At 36.4% G+C, this 18,070-nt stretch overlaps 1 protein-coding gene across 2 annotated transcripts; it reads right to left on the bottom strand.

The window, feature by feature from the left end:
- Positions 1 to 2,795: 2,795 nt before the first annotated feature.
- LOC149420422 (HEAT repeat-containing protein 6) lies at positions 2,796 to 17,236 on the bottom strand. 2 transcript variants are annotated; one of them, XM_089636132.1, is made up of 16 exons: positions 17,078 to 17,236; positions 16,279 to 16,521; positions 15,738 to 16,004; positions 14,700 to 14,906; positions 13,785 to 14,078; positions 12,617 to 12,807; positions 11,362 to 11,591; positions 10,511 to 10,875; positions 9,173 to 9,380; positions 8,831 to 8,997; positions 8,599 to 8,721; positions 7,889 to 8,013; positions 7,703 to 7,790; positions 6,940 to 7,161; positions 3,869 to 4,084; positions 2,796 to 3,420 (listed from the first exon to the last, which is right to left on the bottom strand). In XM_089636132.1, exons 1-16 carry the CDS (start codon positions 17,228 to 17,230, stop codon positions 3,163 to 3,165), a joined length of 3,357 nt encoding a protein of 1,118 aa, XP_089492258.1. In that variant the 5' UTR covers positions 17,231 to 17,236; the 3' UTR covers positions 2,796 to 3,162. The 2 variants fall into 2 exon arrangements, with proteins under 2 accessions (XP_089492258.1, XP_089492259.1); XM_089636133.1 differs by lacking the exon at positions 2,796 to 3,420 and having other exon boundaries at positions 3,910 to 4,084; positions 6,944 to 7,161.
- Between the last annotated feature and the right edge of the window lie 834 nt (positions 17,237 to 18,070).

The raw sequence follows: 18,070 nt of genomic DNA, 5'->3' as shown, positions 1-18,070 counted from the left end.
GCAAGTGATACTACACAATCCAAATGGCCCCCGACGGCGAAAAGGTTTCCTACCCCCACTACCCCTCTTGTAGTACATGTCCCCTGCTGTGAAGATTTATTTTATTTTCAACGCGAAGACCGATTTTTTTCCACAGGGGGGGTCCTAGCGTTTATTTTTCTTGAAGTTTTTTCCAAGCCGTTTTTTAAAGGTTTCTGACTTTATGGACTGTCAGAAAAGGTTTTAAGTTTAGCTCTAAATTCTATTGAGTCTGTGATCACTGATCATTCTTAAATCATGTGGCAGTCCATTCCAGGCTTTAGGTCACTTTAGGTCCTGACAACACGCTCACCTGACTTAGTATCTGGTGTGCGCTTTGGTTCCTTCAACCTTCCGATAGCTGTTGACCTGTTGACTCTGCTGACCTAAGGCATACCTAAGGGTGTTGACCATAAATCACAACACATGGCCGGAGCCATTCTGTTGAGTTCCTTAAATACCATCCAGCAGATCTTGAACTGGATTCTTTCTGGATATTTGAGCCAGTGAAGATTTTATTACATCTCAATATAATTTCAACAATATTCCTCAAGGATGTCTCATAAAAATCTACGTATCTTATTCAATGAAAATGTAATATGTGTCCCTTACGTCAATGATGTAACAAATAAGGCTATGAAATGTTTGACAATTATTGATCTCGCTTTAAATTTAAAAGAAGTCGCTCTATTCTTTTAAGATTCTCTTCACTGTCGCAGTAAGAAGTAATTTAGAAAAATGTATTTGTGTCTATCTTGGTTAATAAATAAATAAATAAATAAAAAATTAAAATACAATTCGACTTGGTCCTCATACTTATTAAGCACATCAATAAAAATTGAGAGAGTTCAACACCATTTTTTTATGGTTTATCAATTTCAAACTATCCATACCCATTGGACAAATTAATTATGATAATTTAATGAAATTACTTGATGTAACTGACTTATCTTGCAGAAGAACCATGTGCGATTTGGTACTTTTATACCAATTAGTTAACAGCTATGCACCTGACTTAAAACTAATAAACGTTCTAAGTACCAAATCCAAACAGGAGACTTCCAGAGTTGTTCTTTGTTTATCTGACGAAAACAAACGATTTCATTCATTCCCCAAGTCCAGAGACTTTATAGGCTTGGAAAGAAATGCAATTCTGTTGATATATTCATTCTTTCCTTGTTCCTTTTGACGGCCGGCATAGTCCAGTGGTAACGCATTGGACTGCCATTCCGAAGGTCGCGGGTTCGAACCCGGCGTGCGCAAATAAATTTTATTTGATTAATTTGTGTTATTTTCACAATTAATTAATTAAAATAATATATAGTATATTTGCGGCACGTTCCAGAGTGGAAGATACTACCAGTATCGCCCTGGTGTAAGACCACCATTCAGAATTGAAACGTTGCTCCAAATGGCTTTAGCCGTGTTTAGTGACTAGATCTGAATAGCCAGGTACTTCCCCACCTTCCTCTTTCCCTTCCCCACTTACCTTCAGCCTCACAACATCCCCCAATTGGGGATGCCATAGTCTCACTGGCTCCAGACGGGAGCAGTTGGGACTCTTGTGAGGTATTCACTATAAAAAAAAAAAAAAAATTTAATTCAGAAATTTCTAACATTTTTTATCGCTAATATTTATTTATTGTTTATTTTATTATTTATTTATTTTGAACTAGTAGACCCTTTGCTATTGCTAATGTCTTTCTCGGGCATCTCCGACTTATTCCACCATTCACTACTGTATACCACAATGTTACTATTCTACTCCGTATCTCATTCCGGTGAAGAGATATTGCATTAAGTATTCCTCGGTCGTCCCCGATTTCTTCTACCATTCAAACCACTTTCTAAACACTCCTGGCACTAATAAGAACAAACATTGAAATTTTCAGCGATATCGGTCGGCTACTTTTGAGTTCTGCAAGCACAACATACGCAGGCTGAATTTTTATATATTTATTCATTTTATATATTAATAAATAATATATTAAGTTTAAGATTTCACGCCCAGCTGGGCTTTTACATGTTTATTTTTTTAACACAAAGAACATTTAAATGAGCATAACATCACAAAAACAAAATACTCTACAATGTAAGATGGAAAAATAGAATACATATTAGGAATAGTACAAAAATGAAAAAAGTCGAAGCAGAGCTAAGCAGTTTGTTTAATTAGATTTATTATTTACTCCAGGGAGTTATAAATATTTTTTCTCTTTTCTTTGTATTTGTTGTACCTATGAGTATTACGGTAACCGAACAATTGTGACCATTGGTATCAAAACTGGTCAACTCCACTTTAGGTGAATTTTCAGGAAACACCAAAACAAGTGCTGGATTTGACTATTTTTCATACCACAGCCGCTTTTTAAACCGGTTTCTCTTACAAAATATGCGGATATGACTGCTTTTGAAAAATAAGAACTGTTCTTTTGTTAATAATGAACACAGTTCAATACTTAGTTTATTTTTTTTTAATTTTGGATCTGACCAGTTTTGTTACCAAACAACTCAATTTAGAACAGTGGCAATTCAACACTCTTTTGAAAATTGATATAGTCACAAAGTGATGAAAAAAAACTGTCCTAAATAGGTTAGGTTTAAAGGCCAGTTTTTTTTTGCTTTAACTTTTCAAGAGTATGGTGAATTGTCACTATCTCGAGTTGTCATGGAACCGAGTATTATCAGCGGGATTTAACAACTTATACCTTGTATTTTTCAAGGTATTTATTAAAACCAAGTGAGTACAATTATTTATTATGAATATGATAAAAATTAAAACATTTGTTGATATTTAAGTGCAAAGTAAATTCCTCAAATTGTTAGGTAGTAATTAAAACTATAATTAAACAAGGTATTCAAATTTATTATTATCACAGAAGAAATTACTAGCAACTGAATAAACATCGAACATGAACATCATGTGGGGTCTTTTACATAACATGCCATACTTACATTGGGATTAATGATGCCTATTTGTATGAACTTTTTGACTCCTACTATAATTAATGGAAAATTTCCATAGCGAAGTTTTTGTGAAATATCACCTCAAGGGCACTGTGTTAATCGTGTAAATAAGTCACCATAGATTACAGTCAATATTATATTAAGTATTTATTGTTTACAAATTATTACATATAGGTATCACGTCTCCCAAACAAACATGTTCTGCAAGATATTCAGGCACTCCCGCTGCTTATCGGACTTGACCGTGATCTGGGTGGTGACGTATTTGGCGGCATCGAGCAGACGGCCACACGTGTCGCCCTGGGGCTCCATCCTCTGCGCCACCTGCCGCAGGAGCCGCGAGGCCCCTTCCCACAGAAAGATAGTGGCCTCCAATATGTCCGACAAGTCTTCGTTTGTGAGCAGACACGCCATGTGGCTAAGAGTGACGCAGAGCTGGAAAAATATTATAATCAATCTAAGTTATTTTTTAAACGTAAACCTATGTATATATATATATGATGATTTTATCTATGATTTTTTAATAAATATGCCTATTTCTGACTGTCCTAAAACAGGTAATGTCCTAGTTGGACAGCCAAAGATCACTATAATATGTCATGTTTAAAAAAAAAATAATAATAAATAAAAAATAATAATAAATAAATAAAATCTCGTTTTTATAAGAACGTAATTTAACAGTTGAATTGACACAACCAAACTGTAGAATTAATTTACCAACAAACTTAGATTACAGCTTAGGTTCAGTTAAGAATTGTTTAAAAAATAATGCGTATGATGAAGCGATGAAAGAATAGTATGATTAAAGTGAATTTCTCTCGCAAAGGTTCTTGGAGAGATATCATTTCACCCTCTGAAAAATATTACTTATTGTTCCTGTTACCTGTTCCACAAGCTGGTCCTTATGTTTATATTCGGTGAAGTCATCCGTGTGGTTGGCGCTCTCCATGGCGGACAGAATGGCTTTCCAGATGTGCGGGAATCTGTCTCCATAGAGGCTCCTCTTGGAACACGCCTTAAGGGCCATAGCGGCGTGCGCACGCACCTTCAAGTTGCGGCATTTTTCCATTAGGTCACACAGGCAACCAAGTACGCTAGCCTTAAAGAAAAGAATAAAAATATTGTAGCTAAAAATGATAATAATTTCAATTAAGAGTGGGTTATAGGGCAGAATGGTGATTTGCTGGAAAACGGCTCTCTAAAACGGCAATACTACATTTCGTATGTCATTCTCAGACTTCATATTTTTTGATACGAATTAATGGACTATTATTTTTCAGTCTGCCTATTTTTTTTTGTAGTTGTTGTAGGCATTCGACTATAAAAAATAAAAACATTGATACACCATACAACCCACTTTTAAAACTTCGATCCATGATTATCGCATTAATAACGGTTTTACACAATATTTTTAATTTAAAATATGTATATAATACACACATCTGTAGAAGTACGGGGCCTCTTATTATCGTTATGATATCTATGGATATTAACAATTAATTAAATACTTCATCTTGCACCAAATTTTCAACACATTTCACGGTCTTTTACTTATTACGGGAGAGAAGCCCCCGATAACGGTGGTGAAACTATCGCTCCCTGTTTCACGGCGTATATATTTCTAAAATGCCATCAAAATGTTTCATTTCTGGGTCTAAAAGTAGAATACCGACTCACTTAAAGCATTGCAATAATCTAAAGAAGCTACAAAAACGGTAAGTACTCGCAAATACTCTTTTTTCACGTAAATTTGTCGCATTGTATTTTTTGAACTGTCATATTCTTTGAAACGCATAAAATACAATATTCAATGTGCGTTCCTTTTCCTAACCGTTAGCACGAACGTCACGATGTTGATTTGCGTGCCCTTTATGCAAGTGTGTGTGAGAATTCACTGTCGCTCTGATTCAGTTGTGAGAGTGAACATTTTTTCATATCGCGTTTGGTAATCAAACCAAAAATTACCATCTCACGCCAAATCATTTTTAGTTTGGTAAAATTGGCAATTTTAAGTGATAACAAGTCAAGTTTTTCACTGTTCCGACCTTACATGGTAAGGCGTATAAGGAGTAAACAAGTTTATTACCGTTTTTTTATCTTTAGATTAAACAGACAAAAAAAACTTTTTAAGTAAATTTACGATTATATCACCTTTCTGCGTATACACACTTAACCATTCACACTTTGTCAAATCAAAGGTATTCTATCTATGTATTGTGTTGTAAAGTTCCAAATAATAAGGGTTTTTTAGGAAACAATTTTTTCCCTACCGAGAAAACACAAGGCCTCTAAGTCTATAATAGCCAGGTAACATTTTAAACACCCAAATGAGGCAAAAATTGTGAGGCGCATATGACGCCGTTCTATTTGTATAAAGAACAGTAACTTTAAATTCAGTAAATTTAAATGATTCACCATTTCATATATTTATTACGCGTCAATACATCTTAAACAATAGGTCGAATCGTGGATTCGTTGAATAATATTTGTATTTAGGTATTATATTTCAACCCATTGACATAATTTTTTTCAATAGCGTTGGTCGTTAAATGAATAACTATTATTTCCAACGGCTAGTTATATTTTGATACAGTACTAGTATGCCTTGCACGATAGCTACTGCCATGGTTAAAACAGATTATTGTTTAGTTAACACTGAATAATTTAACAAATATATAAATTTAAAAAAAACTTTCTTTTATTTTTCGAGGTCAATATTATTAATATGTATAGATATTCTATCAAATATAAAATTTTTAAATCTACCAAATAAATCCGCCTTCGATTTTCTCGAAAACGAAAGCTCAAATTAAAAAAAAATCATAACTCAAAATTGACTTTAAATGAAAGGTAGATTCATTCACAAGTTATACCGTTTATACCACGAGTTTCTGAACACCGTTCAAAACAACCTTTCTTTGTATAGGAAATGTTTCTCAAATGCGATTCGTAAAGCCAAAAGCCGTTCAAATCTAATTAGATTTAACAACAGCAAGTGAATGATAAACATTTATAAAAAATGTCAAAGTAAATGCTTTACCAAAATAGTAGGTTCTGCAAATAAGTCATACCTTTTTACTAAGCTGTTTGTTTTACTTAATATTTCCGATTTCCGATTGCGTACGTGATGATGCGCGACATGAACGCACATTTGACGTTGTATTTTGACAAGTTCATTAATGTACAACTACCGCCCTCTAGCGACAAAAAAATGAAGAGATTTTGACAGTTCGAGAAAATCCTCTGGCATATAACAAGCGCTTAAGTTAGGTTAGATTAACAGTAACTGCAGTATTAGATCTTTGTTATTGATTAATTGATATAATTGATCAAAAAAGTGGCAAAAAAACTCTTACGGCTAAATATGTCGAACAATGAGATAGTCTCCTACAATGAAATTTCACATTTTTTTACAAATGTGTCACAATAATTTTATTATAGACAGAACTTTAGAATTTTTGGAAAATACCGAATAGTACTGAAGATATAAGCCGTCAAAATGTATTTATACATGCGTCGGCTGAAAAACTTGTGACATCACTCTATATGCGGAGGTACTGCAGCACTGCTATTTGAATTAAGACTTGTACTGAATCGTATCTCGTATGACGTCACGAAACACCATTGCATAAGTTTTACCCAAGTTCACTTGAAAGCTCATAACTTTGTTACTTTTGGAAACATCGAAACTAAATTTACTGTCGTTGTTAACTCTTTATATATAATACATTTCATCATAAAAAAAGGAGACAACCTCATTGATGTGTTAATGGAGATGTAATTGTTGAAACATTACTATTTTCTATATCATGAGTTTATGTTCATACTAGGCATCGAACAGACAGACAAACAGACTTGACATGGCATTAATCTCAGTACATATTGCAAGAGTTAGTTTAAAGCTGGGTTTAGTTTGTCTGCGTCACAAACTAATAATATTAAACAGATAGTTACCTGCCATTTCTTCAGATGTATGAAGAGTGTTTCATTCTTAAGTGTTTTGCCCAGAGCATGGCATGCGTTCCACCGAACCTTCATGTTATTGCCGTTGGCGCAGAATACTAGACGTTCTATTGCTGTTAGTGTTATTGTCTGGAGTCTAATATTCTTTTTTAGGTCCTCTTCACTGAGAAGTAACATTATATTGCCAATGGCACGCATTGCACTCATTTTAATCTGGAAATATAAACATTATCTTCCTTAATTACTGTAAAATTGTGGTCATAATAATAATTAATCAATACATATTTACAAAAAATATTTCAATAATTTCAGTTGGAATGTCAATAACAAATAAGTCGGAAGAGATGCGAGGCATATTTTATTAGAGTGTGAAACTAAGCTTTATGATTAATCGAAGACTCCAACTGCAGCTTATGAAATAATTCCAATAAATGTTTTAAAATATCTCTTCAAATTGCCCATTCCATTTTGGCCAGCATGAGTACGCGGGCGTTTCCAAATTGGCCAAAATGTGACAAGATAAGGTCCAGTGGATAAGAGCTTCAGTAAGTTAATCCTAATATAATAAACATGGTGTAATTTTTTTGTGCAATGTAGTTTCTATTATTACACAGTAATTCGACTTGGTATTTGAAGAAATCTTTGATGTATTGCATTGTATAGATGTGTTTGTGATTGTAGCAGGAAAAGCATAGATAGAAATACTACTTAAATCTAATTAGAAGTCTCTGTACTGAACAGAAATATCACTTACCTTATCATTCTCCTTTGAAGCTGAAATACTCTCTTCCAATAGCCTTACAAGAAGGTTTTGATCAATGGGTTCTATATCTGGATCTTCTCTAAAATAAATGCGTAATTAAATATTAACAATTATTCTGTTAATTAGAATCAAATGTTGCGAAATGGTAAAATGATGAGGGGAGTTCATTCTACTTACACATTGAGTAAAAGCGCATCGGTTATATTAGCCAGCGCCCAAGTTGCCTTTATTTTAACAGCCGGTGTTGCTTCATTCAAAACTCTGAGTACAGATTCTCCACAGTCACTGAGTAAACCAATATCCTTAAAATAACAACATATTCAAATAAACCTGTGAAATGCAGCCCCAAAACTAGATGAAATATATTATTTGAGATTTTCATGACCAAAATAATTTTTGTGATTGATTTTTGGGGTATTATGCAGTGTTATGCTTCCTCCTCCTAGCCAATGTTTCAGACAGCCTTACGGTGTTCATTTTCAGGGCAGATGTGTAGACTGTGGTGAGTGTGTGTTTATGTATTTAGAAGTGGTACCGTATTGCACACATTTGTCCTCTTAATTTGGTTTTTGGCATTTAGTTTTGGTTTAGCTGTCTAATACTGGATACAAGGAACTACATATTAAGCTTAGCCCCGTCGTCCCTATTAATATTAATAGAGTTTTTGTGGATTTCAACTGCCTCCGTAATTAGGCATGTCCATAGCGTTTTAGGCCTTTTCAGCATTTTAGGCACAAAGTAATGGCCGATTTTAATTAAGTGCTCGGCAGTCGCTGATTTGGTTGGCTAACGTTGGCAAAGGAAGAGGAAGCGCGACATGGTGTAATACTCCTAACACCAATCATGATAATACAGATGAGAAATTCAAAATGATGCTATCAACTTACTTCTCTCCATTGGCGATACATGATGCACACAGAGAGGGCTCTAACAGCGGCTGCCCTGACAAGTGCCTCCTCATCCCCACTGGAGCCAAGCAATAGAGTTGCGCAAAGAACCCTCAGGTTCTCCTAGAAAAAATGTATTATTGAGATGCTATGTAATCTTTTAAAAACCTTGACCATTCAATGTATATGCGATGCGGAATCTACAATTATTAAATGGTAGAAGTATTTTTACTGGCAGTTTGACAAAAGTCCTTTCTCCAATGCTGCCAACACAATCACAGGCTATAGCTCTGCCGGGGCCGTTTTGTTCAGTTTGCAAGAGCTCTGTCAGCGGACCGCGGAGCATCAGTGTCCAAAACACCACACCGTCTTCCAGCTTGAGGGATGATTTTGATAGATCTAGAATATAAATAAGAATTCATAACAGATTACTGTCAGTTGGTCAAGGTAAGACAGCACAAATACCACTTTATAGTAAATATATAATACAATATTATATACATAATTTTTTCAAGAATGGTACACTTAGGAAACTCTGAAGTTCCCCCAGGGAACCTTTTAGGGGCTTAGTTACCTAGTTTCTGCATGGCATCCCCCATAGAGCTGAGACACTTGGCGGCATGAAGGCAGATGTCTGCCGAGGGGTCCCGCAGTGAGGAACGGAGTACGCAGGTCATGACGGGCAGGAAGGGGGCCAGCAGAGCCTCCAGGTGCTGCAGCGCCACGGCCGAGAGAACCTGTAGGGACTCCAGCCGGATGGGGATCAGAGGGAGACGGGACGGCTGCAAAATGATTTGCTTTCAAAACATGCATGCTGAACAAAGTACATAATTGCCTAAGGAAAGAAATATACTATTGCTAGCTAGTAAGCAAAAGAAAGTACATAAAAGTATGTCTAGTTCCCAATGGGGGTGTATGGCGAGTGATATGGTGAAATAGGTCAAGCCATGAGAGTACAGCTCATGCGCGAGACTGGCTTTAATGTGAGATATTTATATGATTTATGAAGTCTTCGAAAATGGCAACGTTACACTCTGTATTTACATTTAAAAGTTTACGACGGACATTTCCAAATAATTGTAATAAATTCCAAAAAGTCTTTTTTTTACATTAGCTCCACAAGGGGGGCTTTGAGAAAAAAAAATTCCTTAGGGCCGTGTGGTGGGTCTTTTAAGGAAAAGAAGGAGAGGAAGTTCTGGGAAAGAAAAAGGTATTAGGGGTGGGTGGGGATTTGGGGGTCAGAGTGTCCAGGAGTGACAGACGTATGAATCAAAGCGATGTCTCCTTGAACTGGTCTCTCCCGATTCGGCCATGCAGTTGGTGGGCAAATGCATCCGCCGCCAACACCTAGACAAACCTCACCCCATGGACCCGAACACCCCTCCTAAGTCACCAAACATAGCGGACCACTTGGGGTTACCTATGGCAGGGGTTTTGGTTAGCCAATAAATGGTTCCCGGGGCAGCGGTACCCAGACCCGCCTCCCAAATTTGTAAACTGCCAAAGAAAGATTTGTCAAAGTTTGTGAATTATTTTTTATATGAAATGAAAAAAGATGAAGAGACTATAACCTTTATATTATGTAATACTTTTATGTAATTAAATATGTTTTTTGTTAGTTTCGTATAAAGTGGCATTTAATTACGAGATAAGGAGAAAAAATAATTGGTATGCAACAAAACTTTGAGATCGAAATTGTAAATTTTCAACTGCATATGTCTGTTTGTAACATTAAGCTTTCAAAAACAGTATTTTATTGTGGAAAACATAAAAAACAGCGAACCTATTTGAAAATCAATCTCAACCGCGAATATTTCTAAATAAATCACAAATCTTAAAGTAAATGACAATATCTCAAAACACCCCAGGGGCTAAGTATCAACTTGTAAGTACAGTAGTTTTAATTATGTACCTCCATAATCCCATTCTTGACAATCCAGCCCAAATTCTTCAAACAGATCTCAATCAACCAGCTCAGTTTTTCAAGCTTCTCAGGCGGAATGATTATGGTTTCAGTTTCCAAACATTTGATATCTGCAAGTCTTTCAGAAACAGCTGCTTCTGCTTCATCACACTCTTCTTCATCAGAGCATTCGTCTGAATCATAGTCATCTGTGAAGCGTTTAGGTTTGTTAATGTCTTCTGATTTAGATGCACTTTGTAAGGCCGCAGATTCAGGAGATTGGTTTTGATTATGGAATAAGGAGATTATTTCAGGTATAGGTATGTCAACTACACATCCCATCACTATTAAGGCAGCAACTTGAACAGTCCAGTCTGAAACAAAGATTACTTACTGTATATTTAAAATATATGTATTTCAAACAGTCACTAAGAGTCATGTAAGATGTAGAATAATTTTCTCGGTTTACCCGCATAACGTAGTCCTTAAAAGGACTTTTTAATTATTGACGTTTTGGACAGATCTCACTGTCCATCTTCAGAGGCCTTATGTCTTGAAATTTGTCTCAAACTGAACGCTTTCGCGTGTCTGTTCGGTCCAGAAGGTCGAGCGTTCAGTTTGAGACAAAATACAAACACAATAATTTGTATGGATTTTAATTTTGTAATTCTTTTTACTTTGTAACCTAGTTATATTATTTTTTCGCAAATGTACACTCCTCTTCCATTCACAAGCAAATTCTTTTAATGGAAGTGTAGTATGAATTAAAACAGTATGACTTGTAAACATTGTATATTTATTGTAAAAAATACAAATATTAAACAAATAAATAAATAACCAAAAAATATATATTATGTTACCTCTGTGAAGCAGCAGTTTCCTCACATTGGCGACAATCCCCGTGAGCAGGCTGCCCCCGAGCTTGGCGTAGGGTGTTGCTTGCACGCACGCCACCACGCACTTCAGGGTGGCCACCAACGCAGGCACGTGCCTCTGTGTGGCCAGTGCCTCGCACAAAAGCAGGTGAAGGCTCTCCAGGGTGTGACCGAGCATTACGGAGAAGGGGGTAAACGCCGTGGTGGCGCGCTTGCTGAAATAAACATGGTTTTTAAGGGTACTGTTCAATCATCGAAAAATAACAAAGGTTTATATAATTACATACTTAACTAATTTACTTTTGCACATACCTAGCTGAAGATAAAAATCACTTATCACCCGTGATTGACCGAAGGAGGGTCACTAGGGTCCCCCATATACTACAGAGCGATCATGTCTCTTAATAATCTTTTATTCCTTTCCAGTGACACTCAACAATGATATGTCACTAGTAAGGAGTCATATCGAGTATAATTCCACAGTTTGGTCTTCAAATTATAAATTACATTCACGCACCATTGAAATAATACAAAATAAATTCTTAGGATATGTAAATTTTTGAGTAGGTATTCCTAGAGAATGCCTAGATTACTCATTAAATTAATTGAAACAAAGAATTATTTGCGATTTGCGTTTGTTTATTAATTTCGTCGTGTGTTCCTGGCAGATAGTAAAGTACCTACCATATTATTGCAACAATTCTTCTTCAACTTTGTCATAATGAAATTGTTTAACTCTGTATATGCAAATAAAGTTGGTTGATGGCATTGATGTATTATATTTAGATGAGACATGAATGAAAATAGGTTCCGTTTTTTACCTCCAATTGACCTCCTACTCTCCCAACGCTCTAAGTAAAACTATCGAATCTGGTCTACGCGCACCGCTTATTACGTTCTAATAATGAAACAAGTTTCGAAAGATATTAGCATGCAGTAGCGCCTCTAATTGTAGGTTTATGGCTGATAAAATAAAAAAAATTTACTGTACCTACTGATATTTATTATATTTACTAATATATGTTATATTTCTGCATTATATAAAATTTAGAAATGTCTAAATAAATAAAAATTAACAGGTGACTTGTATGAAAAAGACGGGTCCATGACAAAACAGAACATAAGAAAAGTGAAGGCAAAAAAAATCTAACCTAGTATTTTATCATGTTCTGTTTTGTCCCTGTTCTGTTTTACAATGGAACCAATGAAAAAAATTGTATGATGATGTTGAGTAGTATACCTAGCCTCAGCCTGTGTCAGATATGACCTTGAAGATATCAGTAGCGACAGTAGAGCTGCCAGGGCTGCCGTTCTACCAGCCCCGCTGGTCTCCTTCTGCAGGCACGCCGCCAAACCTGATGTTCTACTGGACGACAGATCCTCAGGCAGCAGCGCCCACCAGTAGCCAAAGATTAGGTGCTTCTCTGAGGTCTGAAAATATTACTTTTCAACTAAACATTTGTAAGGAATTGTAATGTTACCCTATAGTATGTATGTAGTAAGTATGCCCAGCAATTGAATTTGAGAGCCACCTCTGGGCTGGAGCCCCACAATACTTGATAAACCTACTGGATTCTGGCCAAAGGAGGGCAGTCCGTCTGATTGACAATCTATTTTTAACCGATTGCCATCTCTAAAGCATAGATGCAATGTGGGCATTCTGAGTCTGTTCTACAGTTATTTTAATGAGCTAGCAGCATTGATCCTCAGTACACCGGTCCACGTGCGAAGAACACCCGTTCACAGTTGATGTTGGTTTCATGAGAACGGGCCGCTTCTTCGACTCGTTTTTCTGTAAGACGGCTCGTATATAGAATGAGTTAACAGCATCTGTTTTTCCAGTCCAATGTGTCCAGGAGTGACGGACGTATGGATCCATCCCTCCCACTGCGGTGCAAAATGATGGGTCGAAAGAGTCCAGCTGGAGAGGTCAAAAGGTCTCCCTCAACCAGTCTCTCCCGATCCGGCTCGCCATGCAGTAGGTGGGCAAATGCATTCGCCGCCAAGACCTAGACAAACCTCACCCCATGAACCTGGGCACCCCTGCTAAGTCACCAAACGTAGTGAACCACTTGGGGTGACCTATGTCAGGGGTGTTGGTTATCCAATAAATGGTTCCCGGGGCGGCAGCAGCCATACCCACCTCCCAAATTAATTTTGTCATGGAACCCTATATTATGTATCTACCTATATATATAAAGTAGAGTGTCTGTGGCGGGCGGGCGGTGTGGATATGATTTTTATAAAAAATTAACAGATTTATTCCAAGTTTGATAAAATTTTGCACACTTGACCTTCAAAACAAGAGGAAGGTCGCTGTCTACTAGAGTTGGAAACCTCTGCATAAAGCCCAGGCAACACCCGGGACTTCAGTTAGTAATAATATAATTTTATACAAATTCACTCACCCTTATAATGACTGACAGCAAATTCAAAGCCGCCAGTCTTGTGTTGGCCTGGACAGCCTTCAGCTTCGCCTGGTGACTGCCCTCAGAGTCCGACATGTCGGATTCGCTGGTGATGGTCCAGGATGGGAGTGAGATGGAGTCGGCCTGCCACGTCGAGGGATTGGCCGCCCTGTAGCCGCCCGCGTGACCCAAATCTCCCGTCATGGACTGGTTCGGAATGCTTTCAGAGTTGGAATTATTGTGCTTGAAGTTGTTGATTGGCTTGGCGTTTTTGTTCTTCCTTAGTTTCATGCGCTGAAATAAAAATCTTATTAAATTAAAAAGATAGGCAGTAAGGTGTAAGAAAAACAAAGCGAGCAAGGTATTGTCCATGATCAGTTATTTATACACGGTGTCCGGAAACTATATAGAACTAAGAAAGGAGTGTAAGTAGAATATATGACGCAAAATTGAACAGTACAAGAAGTAGTAGATGCCCGAGGAAGACATAGCACGATCAAGTGAACCAAATACTGGAGTCGGGCTACGACAAGAGTCTGAATAACAGAAGAGTATGTAAGAGACAATGTATGAATGTGAATGAGGCAAGGAGAGTGTGCTAAGACCGAGTTGTGTAGCGGTCCGTTCTCCGGGGAAACAACGTGATAGTTAATAGTTTGTTAGTCCGGAAACCAGTGGTAAACAGTTAATCTACATTACGCAGAGAACCCAAAAAAAAAAAAAAAAACTTTTTTCTCGGCAACTATAAAGGGTTTAAAAGCTTTTGAAGGCGGGCTGCGACGGATTTTAAACAGTTGACAGTACCCCGCAGCGAAAATGATGTTTTTTAATTTGACCTAAAAAAACTCTTTATCAACAAACTATTCAAAGAATTTACAAGATTGTATATTAATTTCACCAGCAGAATGTTTATACCTTTCCTCCTTTATTGGTAGGCCCCGCGTGCAGTTCTCCCACGGTCTGCTGCGACGGCATCACTTTCTGAGGAGCCAAGGAGCCGCACCCCTCGAGCGAGTATAGCATCCAGCACCTGCAGGCGCCGATTATCTCTCCCAGGCTGCGGTCTATCTCAGTGTTGCCGGAGTAAACTTGAATCAATATGTTGCAGGCGCATGTTAAAATCTGAAATCAAAATACACTATCAATACGATTCAACGGATGTCCAAGGTCATCAGACAAACTTACTACATACTATCTTGGTTACATCATTTTCTGTGGAATTTTGAGTCTCATCTGGGTAGCAAGAGTCACAGATCATACCAAACGCATAAAAATCCATTTTGGTTAGTTATCTGATAAAGAAACAGTATATTCACAGATTATTATTTATTAGACCGCTAGCTAGATTGTTACTGAAGAACCCCAAGTTGCTTTTCTGGGTGGTGGCATAGTATCTAGTATAAGCCAGTCGTAAGTTGGAAATATTCAATTGTTAAAGATACTGGTACACAGGCGAGATAAATTGCCTATCATTGCCTATTGCTGAATAACTGAATTTACCGTCAAGTCTTGCAGAGCAAGGTGTTGACTGTCCATATCGCCGTGTCCCGCCAAGATTGCCATACTGTATAACACAAATTCACGACACAAAAAGAAGATCTCCTGCAATAACTCCACCAAACTTGTATAATATGAAATCGTGACAGATTTGGTAGTCGGTAGGTGGCGAACAGAGACGCATATATGTCACAAAGTGAGAATTAAATAGATTTGGTTCGGCAATATAGTCGTAATATTGGTAGCGAGTGAATTCACTGCCAAAACAGGGCAATACATGACAATTTTGACCCATAATATGGAAATTCGTTGCCGGCAAGAAATTGTTGTCCATTATAAATAGCTCCCCTGTCTTCTCACAGTAAAGCCAAAGAGCTCTTCTGAGTCACATAGAATATAGCAAACTTTATTCATTTTAAGCAATTTGAAAAATGAAAAAATATATAGACTTCTCACCTCACAAAAGTTGACCTCATCCTGATTTTTATGTTTTTTTCTGTACAAGTAAAACAACGCTACTTTGACAGACTTCTCCAGGTGTTCTTCGGTCAGGCCCTCGTGGGTATCGTCGCAGTTCTGCGTTAGGGCCTGCACACACTTCAGGGCCTCCAGCTCCACATAGTACGGGTTCTCCGTGTTCAACTTTATGAATCTATCGTCGTCAGTGTCGTCTCTGAGTATTCTAAAAAGTATTCCATTCTTGCCAATAAGATCTTCGTAAAGCTGAAAAAAAAGATTATAGATAATAACTCAAGTACAAACTAGTTCCATTTAGAAAATCACATGATTCTTACAAGAAAATCTGTTTGGAAAAGTGTGATAATGCCCTTGATTATGAATACTGCGTCAGATACCAAATTCTTTTTTTAATCACTAAAAAAGTAAAAAATTTTTCGTGTTTATTTACAAAAATATTACAAAATTATAATGACAGATTTGTCTCAAAGGCTTCGTAAATATTTGTAACATATTGATTTTATAATATTAAAGTATATACCTCTATGACATACTGAGAGTTTGTCTTTAGAACAACGTACAAACACTTCAATACATCTTCTGATACCATATGATTACATTCAGTCAATGCTTTCATCAGCCAGTTACAGGTGGTCAATGTCTCACTCTGAGGGATTTGATGCTTTCTGAGCATTCGACACATCAGCTTGCAGCTTTTTGCCACAAGGAACGATTCCGAGGGGGAAACTATCCAACAAATCGTCTTCAGGAGAGAAAATACAACCTGGATAAAGAAAAACAAAACAAAAATAAATGATTTTCGTTAATAAATATATTTTTAAAAGTTTAAACATCAAATTGTCAGCATAAAAAAAAAAATATATTTATATATAAATATGTAGGGTAAACTTGTCGAATTCCGCCGTATCTTAAAAATATATTTTTGATTTCAACTTAAATATCGAATGGAGACAACTATTTGGGTCAGGGGTTTAAATCAGGGTTTTAAACATCCACAAAATAGGTTTTTAGGGTTTAGTTTCTTTCCTAACCTTCAAACATAACTTTGATTGAGAAAAAATAGAAATTTAATGCATTTTTTACCATCATAAATAGTTATTTATTGTAGTAAATAAGTTACCAAGTGCTGTTTACAACTTTTGCATATTAAGCGTGCAGCGGAATTCGACAATATTAATAAATAAAGAATAATTATGGACAGATTAAAATTCGATGCACATTTTTGTCATTCCAAGCAATAATTTTGAAGAAGGCCGAAAAAGGCTAATTAAAAATGGTGCAAGAATTGGGTTATCTGAAAAGAGTTACTGAGCGCTTACGTTGATATCTGTAATGACATGATGTTTGTAATCGATAGCATTAAGATCATCTAATATCGCATTTAGTTTGCTTTTGTCGGTACATTTTCCTTCACGGGATAATAAATACAAATTGTTGGCGAGAGAATGCAGCTGACCGCGGACGTCCGCCATTTTTAAATAATGTTTTTTGACGTTTGACTTTGACGTTTCACCATAAATAGAGATGATATATCTTTCCCAGTGACTTTTGCTGTCACTGGAACCCCGTATGTTTTTCTAGGAACCGGTTATTTATTTATATTTTCAAAATATCCAAAGTGAAAAACACTAGAAAAAATGTAATGTTACTGATAAAATTTACCTTGGTCGTGATGACTGTTTGCTTTTGCAAAGAAACATGTTTCATACTATTGCTTATATCCTTTGATTATATAAATGTCTAGATTGAGCGTTCGAGCGACGAAACGCCAAAAAAATATCAGCCAACTGTTGGCTGATAAGCTCGTTCAGTCTGCTCAGTTGCGAAACTATCGCTGTGCGGTAAACACGTGTTGTGTGACATTTGAAAATGACGATTTGCGCTATAACAGTGTGCAGAAATTACAAAGGACGATTGAAAATAATTAAAAATGTTACCTATCATAGGTAAGTTACCTTTTCAAAGCCATATAATAACCATTTAGTTAAAGAAACAATTCAGTTTTAATAGTGTAATTTAGTCTTACCATCGTCTTGACAACGCCATATTTTGACGCATTGTTTACAGGGCTGCCTGTTCTTCAAATTAAAATACCCACATAAGGTAAAAATTGCAAGGCGCAAATGACGCCGTTATATTTATAAAGAACATTAACTTTAAATTCAGTAAATTTAAATGATTCATCTCTTTAAGAAATATAAGAATCTAGTAAATAAATTTTTTTTCCATGATTGCGTTGTTAATTTTAAAATAGGTTTTAATAATTACCCAAAGTACACTATATATAATAATATTATAAATGTGAAAGTTTG

Source organism: Hesperophylax consimilis, chromosome 10 (genome assembly GCF_061612785.1).
Source record: "Hesperophylax consimilis isolate HC1 chromosome 10, BYU_Hcon_1.0, whole genome shotgun sequence".
NCBI classification, from domain to species: Eukaryota; Metazoa; Arthropoda; class Insecta; order Trichoptera; family Limnephilidae; genus Hesperophylax; species Hesperophylax consimilis.
This window is presented reverse-complemented; position numbering and strand designations above follow the sequence as displayed.